Source organism: Chaetodon auriga, chromosome 2 (genome assembly GCF_051107435.1).
Source record: "Chaetodon auriga isolate fChaAug3 chromosome 2, fChaAug3.hap1, whole genome shotgun sequence".
In the NCBI taxonomy this organism is placed as follows: domain Eukaryota; kingdom Metazoa; phylum Chordata; class Actinopteri; order Chaetodontiformes; family Chaetodontidae; genus Chaetodon; species Chaetodon auriga.
This window is the reverse complement of record NC_135075.1, coordinates 21,941,060-21,953,121: the sequence shown is the minus strand read 5'-3', so window position 1 is coordinate 21,953,121 and position 12,062 is coordinate 21,941,060. Positions and strand designations below refer to the sequence as shown.

Here is a 12,062-nt window from a genome sequence, read left to right as displayed (position 1 = left end):
TGTTGAGGTCAGCAACGACCCAAACTGCTGAATGAGGTCAGATGATCCACAATGACCTTGACTGGTTGAGTAATGAATTCATGGAGAGGAGAGGACAAGGAGGAATCCTTCCATAGAAGGACACAAGTGTCTTGACTACGTATATTTACTATAGGTGGTAAAATGAAACCTGGTTCTCAAATGAAGGTTGACCCCAATGTGGCTGAGGAAAAACAAGGGTGGATCAACTCCCACTGCAAGTCCATCTGGCATAAAGCACTTCATGGCTGAAACGAACATAAGAAACACTATAGAGGATGGGAAACAATATGTTTCATGCTCGATATGAGCAAATAAATCAGACAGAGGAATAACATAAATGCCTGTTACCCTTGTACTTGAGGTCGCTGCTGCTATTATAGAATTTATGGTAATTGTCCTGATTACTTGTAGTTGGGGTAAATCAAGATCCTGACACTCTTATAGGATTTACAGAAATGTATTCCTGGTAGGTTAGGTGGACGCCGGGAAAATGAAAACAATATTTCATTTTGCACAAAGCCCTGTGGAACTTAAAATTGTAATAAAAACATAGCATGACCCAAAATATGTTACAAACACAAGATGTGGTTGATGCGAACATTTAGAGATGAGGAGAAATGTTACATTCGATTTTGAACCGCGTCGGTTTTCCTGCTGTAAAAGAATCCCGATGGAGTTATGTGCCGGGGACAAGCTGGAGAGTTGATGACCCCAGTAGATTGAGGGTGACACTGTGTTCCCACTAGTGGAAATGGCTTGGGAACCTCTGACGAGTATGATTAGTGTTTCAGTATCTACAGACGACCAGTTCAGAGTGTTTGGGTAGGTAGAGAAATTGGCTCCTGGAGAATGATTAGGAAAAACCTACTGATGCACAATGCTCCTTCCATATTAGGATTCAGATCACTTGTCAGTGAAAAATAGGAATCAGGTCTGGCCTCCTCTTTGGATAGACAGACCAGATCACGCCACCAAGGATGCAGGAATCTGCACAATATGACTGCAGCTGACGTTTTGTCGCACTCAGGGGAATGATGACGCTCGTTTTTTGAAATCTTTGCCATGGATGACACTTTGACCTGAGACAAGATATTTGCTGCTTGAGGATGTTGAGATCTGAGGCACGGAGGCCCAAGAGTGATGAGTGGCTCGGATGTGAAGTGCTGCTGAACATAGAAGCAGGCTGCAACACGAGGCCTGGCAACGATGAGGGAGGCTGATGATGCTGTGGGAGCTGAAGCGTTCTCTGGGGACTGCAGGCGTGCGCAGGCAGCTTGGATGGTATTAGCCAGAGACTTCATGAAGACGATGAGGGTGTTGTCTGCAGCAGATACCGTGAGCAGGAGACTAAGTTGAGATGAGATGTAGCTCGCTACTACGACAAGAAACCAATAAAGGCAATGCAAACATTTAACATTCGGGACGATTTCCACTGAAATGACAGTTGACATATGACTGGCTGATGGAGATAAAATCTGTTTGGCTTAAATGAAAGCATAAAAAAATCCATAGTCGGGTGACAATGAAGAAAGTGGGAGAGGAAGGAGAGAGAAAGAGAGATGTGAATGAATGAGAGGCATAAAGATGGTTCCTGATTGAACTTATGTTAAGATTCATTAGCACTGTGCAGAATTAGGGCAGGCTGTCTGGTTTCTCTGGGGGCTTTTTACACCGACAAAGATCATATTGATGTTTTCGAGAGACAGCTACTTTATGTTGAGCCTCATTTAATTCCTCTTCACAAGTATTGATAACCTGAACATCAAATAAAGAGCCCGCAATGAAAAGGGATGAACCGTTGGACTAAAGCCACCCCAGCATTGCCCTCTGTGTGCCCTTGTCAGCTGATGGAAATCTGGGTGGACATGACTAAATGGGACCTCTAGACATCAACAAAATCATTAAACACAGAAAGGAAACTCTATACATCAGTCCCGTAAAACACAGACTGCTGTATGCACTAGTGCTGCCACACTTACTCAAGAATTCGTCAGCACAATGGAACTGGGATCGACGTGTTTTTGGTCATTCTGTGTCCAGGTGTGAACATGGAGGACGGAGAGAACTGGTGCTCTCAAATCAACAGGCTGCAGCTCCTGCTGGATAAACTGGAGTGTCAGGTACGAACCTTCCTCCTGTACATTTTGAAGTTGAATGTAGTCATGAAAACAAACTGAATCTGAAAGGCTGAAGACATAAGAACACAGAGCTTTAATACTTTAACTCTCCGGTGGTCACGATGAATGTTCCCACGAAAACAAATACAGTATGTGGCAAGCATCAACATTAAATGTATGAACTTTGTTGAAGTAATGGGCTGATAGGAAATAACAAAATAGCTAAGGCTGCGTGGGCTATTTGCCGTGCTGTCACAGACCTGCCGCCTCGTTTTTAAAAACATTTTCATTAGTAAATAAAAGATAGCCTCCTGCATTAGTTTTGGAGCACAGAATATTTGAATGTTAAGAATAATGAGAAGCGCACAATTGGGCTACACAAACAGCACTGCAGACTGTCTGTACCTCAACAGCAATATCTTTAAACCTGCCTACGAGGCTTTCTCTGGTCTGTTTTGGTGTCGTGTTTTCATCATTGTATGTCTGGTACAAGGTGTCAGCTTAGTGCCCGGATGGTTTCAGCCCCGATGTGCCTGCTTGAAGAGACCCATTGTGTGTTTTCAGTCGTTTAAGTCTTCAAAAACCATCTATCATGTTACATGTTGTGAATTTCTGTTCAACTTTGCGCTGACAGCGTCATTCAGAACAAAGGGTGCGTGCGCTCGCAGCGTGTAGAAAACAATGTTTTTCTAAGAGGAGTCTTGCAAATCTGTGCATCTGTCAAACACAGAGCAGCCACCTCTCATCTCTCTTTATGTATCCTATGACCCATTCTCACGGCCACGTCTCAAAGCCTCTTTCACGCTCTCCTGCTCCATCTTCTGCTCCGTCTCATTCTCTCTCTCTCCTCTTTTCTCTTTATTAGCTCCCGTTATTCCCATCATTTCTTTCCCCTCCTTGCAGTCTCTCTCCCAGCACCCACCTCCCTCTAGTCCGCGGTTTTGACAACCCAGAGGGACTCAGACTGCAATATAAAAGCAATTCATAACCTGCAGGATGCGGAGTGCAATATCCATCCCCACACCTCAACACCAGCGCCTTCACACACATCCTCTGCCCATCCAGCTCCCTTCTCTGCTCTCTCAAATACAACAGAATGAGCTCTCTGCCTCAAAGGTTATTTTCCCCGTATGTACACGCATACGTGCACACACACACACACACACACACACACACACACACCGACACACTTACAGACACACACTTACAGACAAGAACCATAACCTTTAAGATGGAAAGCTCATTCTGTTTTATCACATGTTCTATTTCATTATTCATAACATCTATATGGACTGCATATTGTATACGTCCCACAGATAGATAGAAGTGTGGTGAACGACATGTTTTCCCACCAGTTTTTCTTTAAATCTCTGTAGCGTGGCTCTGACTTCATCTCATCATTCCGTTACGCTGCTATTACATTTTTAGCCCCGGGTTGGCATTATTGACTGAATGGATGTAACCTTTATACGACAACTCTGTTTGAAAAACATTAACTCACATGCATAAAAAACATCAGATGTTAAATACCAGCAGAGCAGAGCAAAACTAGATCACAGTAACAGCTATGATTCACGTACTTAGGCCATTTACTTTACCACTTTACTGTACCACATGTAGTCTGCAGCCTGCACACAGGTGCAATTTGTGCACAGGTGCAAATGACTGTGTGTCAGTGTGCTGAGGCCAGCGGTAGTTTTATCATTACGTGACATCTGTGCATAACTATGCAATGCAATAAAAGATGAGTGAAATATGTATAAACTCAGCTTCTGGTTGTTAGAAAAATCTCAGAAGAACATTTTGATTAAATCAGAAAATATAAAAAGTTAATGAAACAGATTCAATGCATCTACAAATAAAAAGAAGTGAGCAGGTTGCACAGAAGCATTTTTCCATTCTTGATGGCAGACGGATTCAGTGGTTAATTATTCACTGATCTTTCTTACCCAGATGTGTAACAGAGCCAAGAGCTTGTTCTCATATTTGTTACCTTCTTGTCTCAGGGTCCCAAGTTGGAGCCACTGAAAGAGGACACGCTGGCCAGCACGTACAAGTCTGTAAGTCAGCACTGATATCAGAATGTCACCTGGAACACCGACCACTTTGTTTATCGAGCAGAATTCATCATCATCCATGATAATGGCTGTAAACAGTTAGTGGTGCGTGGATTTAACACTGGCTGCCGCACACAGGGTGTAAACAGCTTGGTCATTGCAACACTATATTTTAAGATGACATGTTACAGGATCGTGATGTTACTCAGCCACACACTCACACAGGAAACTGGAACTCGTTTACAAGGCCTCATGTCAGATTTTGTAATCCAAACTCGCATTTCACACCTCTCAAGGTCAAACTATGTGCAGAAACCTTTCCATTGTCATGCCGAAACGCGACACTTCTCTGCCTGAGGCGACTGTGCAGCAGAGTTATCAAAACTCTCTCTTTGGTAGACAGTAGCTTGATTGCAGTGATTGTGCCTCACTGTGCAAATCAAGTAGAATACAAACGACGAACGAAGAAAGACTCGCTTTAATGGATAATTGGCAATTTAAAAGAGTGCGTTTACATTTTCATCTTTTAAAAAGAGCCAAACTCTTCTTCATTTGACATTAATCTTGGATATCGCTACATAAAATACAAGCAGTGCACATTGTTGTACCACTCTGACACTAAATAGGATTATTTTATTCAAAACATTTCACAATGGCCACAATATGCATCTCTGACTGCATGTTTAACTTCTTTCCCTCCAGCAGCACCCTCAGTGTCCTCTCTCTTTTTACTCCACTTCTGATTGTGACATCTCCTGTAGTTGCAGTACGTTCGGAAAAAGCTGACAGGATATTACTGAAACTCTTTTTCAGCTGCACTCAGCAATCACTCTCTCTAAAAAAACGCATTTCACTCATCCAGTTTGTTCACTGTCCTCATTCTCGATGCCAAGCAGCTCATCTGTTTCCTTCCCAAATGAAATGATTCCAGAACAGCCTGTACCAGCAAGTTTAGGGTCTGTTTTGTGGGCTCATGTGTGCTCATTCTACCGCGTTCTCAAACTGCAAAATGTGAAGTAGACAAGTTTCTGTTCATAAGGCTCACCTTGAAGCAAGAGTCGGGCTTAATTTGCTGTCTGAGTATATTTGACATGTTCATATGTGGACAAAAGAAATTACTGACTCATGATCTCCTTGAAAGGTGGAGATTGTGTGAAAACACCCACAGACAGGTGAGAATGTAACCTATAGTCAGGGGTAACTATGGTGACAGTTATATCAAAGCATTTATAACAGTAATAGTGAAGTTTGTGTCTGATTTCACATGTTTCCATACTGGTGGAAAAGGGCAAAACTGTAGAAATAGTAAGGTTTCTATGTCTCTGTTTCTTTGTGGATTTTAGAAGAAGACATCCAGAATAAAACTTTAGAAACCACATCTAAGAAGGCAGCAGTTTCCATGGATGAATCCCTTTCCCATGCGCAGTATAAATTATAAATGGTATTTTTACCGTAATTCCAGAAGTACATATTTTCTCACTCACCTTCAGTGGAGTCTGGTCATGCGGATTATTTCGATTTTATGAGCTGAGGCTTTGATGTATCCACTTGCAAAACATCTGCCTCAAAGACAGACGGGCAGTGTTCATCTGTAGTGTTTTTTGGTAGACAGTAGTTCAGTGACAGCTCTTCCTCGTGATGCCTGTTCAATGTTTAAACGTGATGAATTAAATTTCTCTCTCCTCCGGTGTACTGAGGCGGTGACAAAACTTATCCCAAACATGCTACATACGTCCAAAAATACGCCTTGTTGAAATGCAGATGAACCGACTCTTCAAGTCTGTTGAAACGGTGGCCGTAAAAGAAGCCATAAGAGAAGCTGCAGCAGTGACTCACTCTGGCATTAGATTGTTGAGAAAGTAAAGAGGACAGCAGGTTGACATGGTGCACTGGGAGGCCAGACGCCAGGCGGAGGACCTCAGTTCAAGCCCAGTTTCCCTGTGGAGGATGCTGAATCGCTGCGAGCTGCAGGGACGTTGCTTGCTATCTGGGCATATTGATTTATAAAGGGAAAAAAGTTTCGTCTCTTTTCTTCTGTCATGAGGTCCATGGATTGATATGGAAAACGGGTGACTGAGAGACTTAAGTTTTATGTAACATTTTCATTGTACATTTAGGTGATAAGTGGGAGAAAGAGCGTGCACCAGTGAACAAACAGAGCTGATATGAAAAATAACTTGCGACACTGACTTTCTGTGAGGTCGCTGTGCCGCTGTCAGTATATTATATGAAGAAAATGACAAAGCACTCTGAAAGACACTTATGAGGTATCATGGCAACAGAGTTATTATAGTGCAGGTAAAGTGTCAGAAATCTGTTATGTAATAATAACGAAGAATTTAGGAAAAATCATCAAATTTCACTTAATTACTTCACGGTTACTGCCTCTGTCTCACTTTGTGCAGCTGTTTCCACTCAGGCTTTCAGCCGCAGTGACAAAAAAGACCGAATGTACTGAAAAATGGGCCTTAAGCAGGAGCAAAAAAAAAACAAAACACGTGACATAACAGACATAACCACGTTTATTTATATCTCATCTGCTCTTAGTGATTGTGAGATACGTGCCCTCGGGGAGTTATGATCAGTTCATCATCAAATGCTTCAGAGGGATCCATCTTGACAATATCTGCACTCATGCCTGGACCTCAGGGGGCGGCGTGAGCTTGATGCCTCCTCACACACGCACACACCAGCCAGTCGTTTAATGCGTCATCTCATCTTGTTCCCCTCTCGGCCTCTTGTCTCATCGCCGACAGAACATCCTGCTGGTCCAGAGGCAGATGTCGGTGACTGATGAAAATCTGGACAACTTCAGGAAAGTTCTGAAGGGCTACATCGACGCCACCTCAGCCCACTCTGACAACCTGCAGTGAGTGTCTCCAGGCAAAGCGAGATACCTTTTAAACACTGTGTCAGGCTCTGCAACAAAGACGCAATGCTGAATCAGAGGTTTGAAAAAGCCAAAAGTGATGTCCATGAATAAACTGACGGGGGAAAGGACATTAGCTGCACTTAATGAAAAATCTCCATTTGCATTTTAACATCTATTATCGTTGGATATTAAAGCAGATTTTATGTGACCCCAAACTGTGAGCAGCTTGATTGAAAATTACCATTTTAATAACAACTGAATGTTTCCACAAAGCGACGCTGCCACTGCTGAAATCTTTTAGCTTTTAACGCTGTCTGCTGTCTTGCAAGAATCATTGCTGCCTGTCTCGTTCTGACATCTCGGGGAAAGATTCAAACTTTTTCGTGTAATTTATCCTTGCAAACTCGCTTTCACTTTGTATCCCTCTCTTGCCCCACTCTACTTTTCATCTCTGTCCTGCTGTCAGTGTGTCCGTTCAGAAGCTCCCGGGAAAGTCGTGTTACATAATGTATGAGTTCTGGCAAGACCGCATCTCCTGGATGAGGTCAGTATGGCGTGTGTGTGTGCATGTGTGTGTGTTGTGGTTGTTGTGCGTGTGTGTGTGTGTGTGTGTGTGTGTGTGTGTGTGTGTGTGTGTGTGTGTGTGTGTGTGTGTGTGTGTGTCAGATATTGGCAGACTGTTTGGCACTCTTAACTTTTTGATGGAAATGTTCCCCACCAGTGAAGATGAGCAGATGGCCCACCTCTCAGTTCTCTCACACACAGAAACACACATACACACGCACGCACATGGATGTAGTTTAAATGCTTTAAATGGTATCTATGCCACACACGTATCAATGAATATATTCATCTACCTTGCGGAACAGACCTGTTGTGTTTGATAAAAAATAAAGAATTTCAATTCAAACTTTGAACATTTTTATCTTTGAAAGATTGTTTGCTGTCTTCAAAATATTTGCCATTTTTAAATACAGAATAGCTCCAGCGTCAAACTCTCGACTACAACAGAAACACTAATGGACATTTAATTTTGCGACATTTAATTTTGTGATGCTTAACTCTGATTTCTCTTTTCACCCCTATTTTCCTCCTTCGTTGTCCGTCTCTGTAGCTACCTGCAGTCCAACGACAGTAAAGATTTCCAGCGTTGCATCATTGACATGTTGCAGGATGCTGAAGTAGTTTCGACTATGTTGCTCCCAGGTTTGTACACGTGTGTCTGTGAGTGTATTCACGTGTGTCTACAGTGTTAACGGACATTAAGTGGCATGAGTGAGAATGTGGCAGAAAACCAGCGATGCAAACCAAACAGGGTTTGCAGCAGTTACGGCTCAGCGACGTCACATTAGACCCAAACTCCTCAGGTGCTGAGAGGAATTCATACGTTCCCGTCTGCTCAGTTGCTCATTGCCTCTGTGATCTGTCATCTCTCCTGCGGCTTCAGAGTGGTCTGTGATCATACGGCGCTCGGTCACTCACACAGAGCCTTTCTCCCCTGTGTCAACAGCAATTCCGAGTCTTTTGAAGAATGTCTTCAGAAAAATAGCCTGACTGGGTTGTAGAATTGAGCATGACACAAGTATCAGGGATGTGTTCACACATCACATGGCTTTGAAATGGTCTCCTTGGTCATCGTAGGCCGTGATGCAAACTGTATATATCCAGATGCTGCTATCAGCAAGCGATCATCCGGTGTGGGCCAGATGACATTTGCAATGGTAGTATATCAGGAAATAATCTGCTTAACAGTGTTGCTGTCAGAGGAAATTATGCTTTTTTGACAAATATGTAATATTGTATTTTAATTTCCATCTGCGTGTGTGTTTGTGTGTGTGGCTCCTACGTTTCCTCTCTGCATTGCATTGAGGGATAATTAGTGCGCATCAACAGTCAACGCTCAAAATTCAAGTGTTTTGTTTTTGTTATTTTTAATTCATACTGAAAGACTTCTCTGAGAGGACTTTTGTCCGTTCTGGTGTGAACACACTGCATAATCAACCCCCTCCAGAAGCAGTCCATAATATGGAGTTGGGACAGACAGACATCATTATGTTGGCCTGATATCAGAACCTTTTTCACATTGGCTACTGGCCAACTGAAAAATAAGATTAGTTAATGTGATAATTGCAGAGTGTGTGTCACATTCAGCTGTTAATTGCATTAGTACATTAGGCTTGGATCTGCTATGACACGGTAAGATGTACTAAAACCCCCCGTCTGTGGAAATTGGGGGTGCATCCAGAATTTCTGGGCCTTATGACAAGAACTCACTTTGTGAATTTGGCTGTTGAGCCTAAAGGTAGAACATGTTTTCGAATCAGACACTTGCTGTGCAAATATTGGATGTTTCTAAACAAACAAATATCCAAATGGGGATATTCTCTCCAAACACTCTGGGCTACGTTCACACTGTCTGTTGAAAGGGAGTCGATTCTGATGTTTGGCTCTCACGGCACAGATCAAATACTCAATGCGTGTATTAGAGAGGTGTAAACAGGGTAGAAAAACTTCACATCGAATATGTTGTTGCCTTCTTTTGAACGCATTTGAATGTGGAAATGTGGCCTCCATGTGACGCACACATCTTATTTTGTCGTCATCACGTCATCGACTCCTCAGCAGGATCAACACATGGCGGAGTACCATGAATCACTGCAGACCGGGCTACAATCATGACTCCTCTCTCTCTCATCTTGACATTTGATTAACTTCTTGTGGGCCCCTAGATATGCTTCAGAAAGGAGTTGCATTAATTATCATTCCTGCCTCTTTGCGTCCATTATAGATGGTGAATTAGCTGTGTGGGCTGCACGGGTTGTGCTCGTTGCTAGGTTACTGAACGTGGTTGTTTACTTCCTCATCTTTGGCTCGCATGTGTGCGTGGCGGCTGTTTAAGACATAACCGAAAGGAACAAAGGAATCAGATGTGGGTCACTTTTAAATGCAGGTGTGATGTGATACTGGAAAAGAGTCGAAGAATGTGTTGCTTCTTGAGGATAACTGCAGAAATTCAGTGTGTGTGCGTGTGTGCGTGTGAGTGTGATTAATCTACAACAAAACTGTAAATGAAAGCTAATTAAAATAAGCCTGGATAGATAGTGCCAGTATGTGGCTAAACTCAAAATAAAAAGAAATCATAACCACAGAGTGAAACTTATATGAAAATATGACACCAAAAGAATCATTTAATTGTTTTTACTCAGCAGTTTTAGTCCTCGTAGGAGGTTTGTCTCGTTAATTCTCCTTTGAAAAAGTTAATAAGTTAGTAAGTGAAGGTCCTGAGATGTGGACAGTTTGAAAACAGCAGAACAATATGTATGCAACCTTATGACCTTATGTCCAGCAGCTATGAAGCTGTGATTTTCCTGTGGTTACATAATTTTAATTGCCACAATCCCCAAATGAAGTAAATCATTTACACTTGCAATTTCGCTGATGAAATGTTTAGCTGACGGATTGGGGAAAAAAAAAGGAGTGTAATAAAATCTAAATCACATTAATGACTTTGAAATGGACCCTGACGCTTCCCTTAGGAGTCATAAATTGGCCAGAGTCAGATGGGTGTGTGGTGACCTAACTCTCCCTCTCTGTATGTGTGTTTCCGCAGCTTCCTGGTGGATCATGACTAACAACTAACTGCTGAATCCAGAATGTCACATCTACTGCCTACACTGTCACACGGACAAAGACACACTGGCGCATCAACCCACCCACCCACACACACATACACACACACACACACAAGTACATATACAAACACACAGAGGAATTCAAAAGGCATCCATGTGTTTGAAAGCAACAAGAGACGGAGACAATGGCGTCATCCAGCGTTCTCCAGCAGCATCTTTTAATGTCCCTCTGTCCTCGACTGCTCATTATTGTGCTGCTTGTATCTAAAGGGATAGTTGCACCCTATAGCCAATCTATAGACTTGATTCTGTGCAATGCAAAAGCCATTTTAATGATTTTTTTCATAACTCTCACTTCTGCCTCCTCTCTCTTGCAGTGTTTGCCTGATATTATGCCGCTGGAGAGCAACCGAACAGATACGAGTGTAGGCTACTAGAGCAAATCCAACTGGAATGAAAATTGCCATGCCAGTAGTGTTTTGTGTGTTTGATGAGTTGTTTACTGTTGAGTACAATTAAAAAGGAGAGAAAAAGCAGAGAGGGTGAGGAGATGAAGAACTGCTGCAGCCTAAACATGCATGCTGATGACTGTGACCAAGAGCTTTTCAGGAACTGTTCCTTTAAATCTGTATATGCTGTAAGATACTGTATCACTGTTTTTCTTTCATTCAGCTGGCCTACCGTCATGTGCACATAATGCCAAAAAAAAAAAAAAAAAGCTACACCTGCCCTGACATCTATCTGTTGCTATAGTATATTAGTTAAATCTCCTCAGTCTTCAATCTGAGACGCACTCTGTCTCAGATGTAACAGTATCTCTAAAAATGTGCGAAATTAACACTCTGTGGGGAGATTTCATTGTATCAAGTTCTAAAGAGAAAATATATTTAATGTATAATGTATTTATTTTGATCATGGTAGACTTGATCTCATCTGTACATATGGAGCAGATACGTCAGATATGTTCATATTTCTGTTGTGTTTTAGTTCAGTAATGTACTCCACTGACTGTAAAAAAAAAAAAAACTGAAAAGCAACTTTAATAAAACCATTAAAGCTAGTTGTTTGTTTCAACAAGTGAAAATGCGTCTGAATATTCAGTTTTGACACATGCACTCTGTATGTCGGGATCCATAGAGTGGCTAACTTGTCTCTCTGGACTGTGGTGTCAGGAATTAATTTATAACATGTTGATCAGAGCTTCAGCAGCTCAAACTCAAGAGTCCGAGTTGGGCGATATTTCTCTTTGGGCACGTCACAAGCAGCTGCTAATACAGACGCAGTCATTTGATTAAGTGCTAATACAAAAAACATAGTAAGCTGGATTCAGCTTTGTATCTGAGTTGGCTGCATATACCGGATG

The 12,062-nt window shown here is 42.2% G+C and overlaps 1 protein-coding gene across 1 annotated transcript in view; it reads left to right on the top strand.

Moving 5' to 3' along the window:
- necab3 (N-terminal EF-hand calcium binding protein 3) overlaps nt 1–11,779 on the top strand; it is a 37,015-nt gene extending 25,236 nt beyond the window's left edge. Inside the window, exons 8-13 of the mRNA XM_076740935.1 lie at nt 2,062–2,141; nt 4,145–4,198; nt 6,952–7,064; nt 7,534–7,611; nt 8,182–8,273; nt 10,678–11,779. Coding sequence (XP_076597050.1) covers nt 2,062–2,141; nt 4,145–4,198; nt 6,952–7,064; nt 7,534–7,611; nt 8,182–8,273; nt 10,678–10,706 — 446 coding nt within the window. The 3' untranslated portion in view covers nt 10,707–11,779. The remainder of the gene's footprint in view (nt 1–2,061; nt 2,142–4,144; nt 4,199–6,951; nt 7,065–7,533; nt 7,612–8,181; nt 8,274–10,677) is intronic.
- Nucleotides 11,780–12,062: the final 283 nt, after the last annotated feature.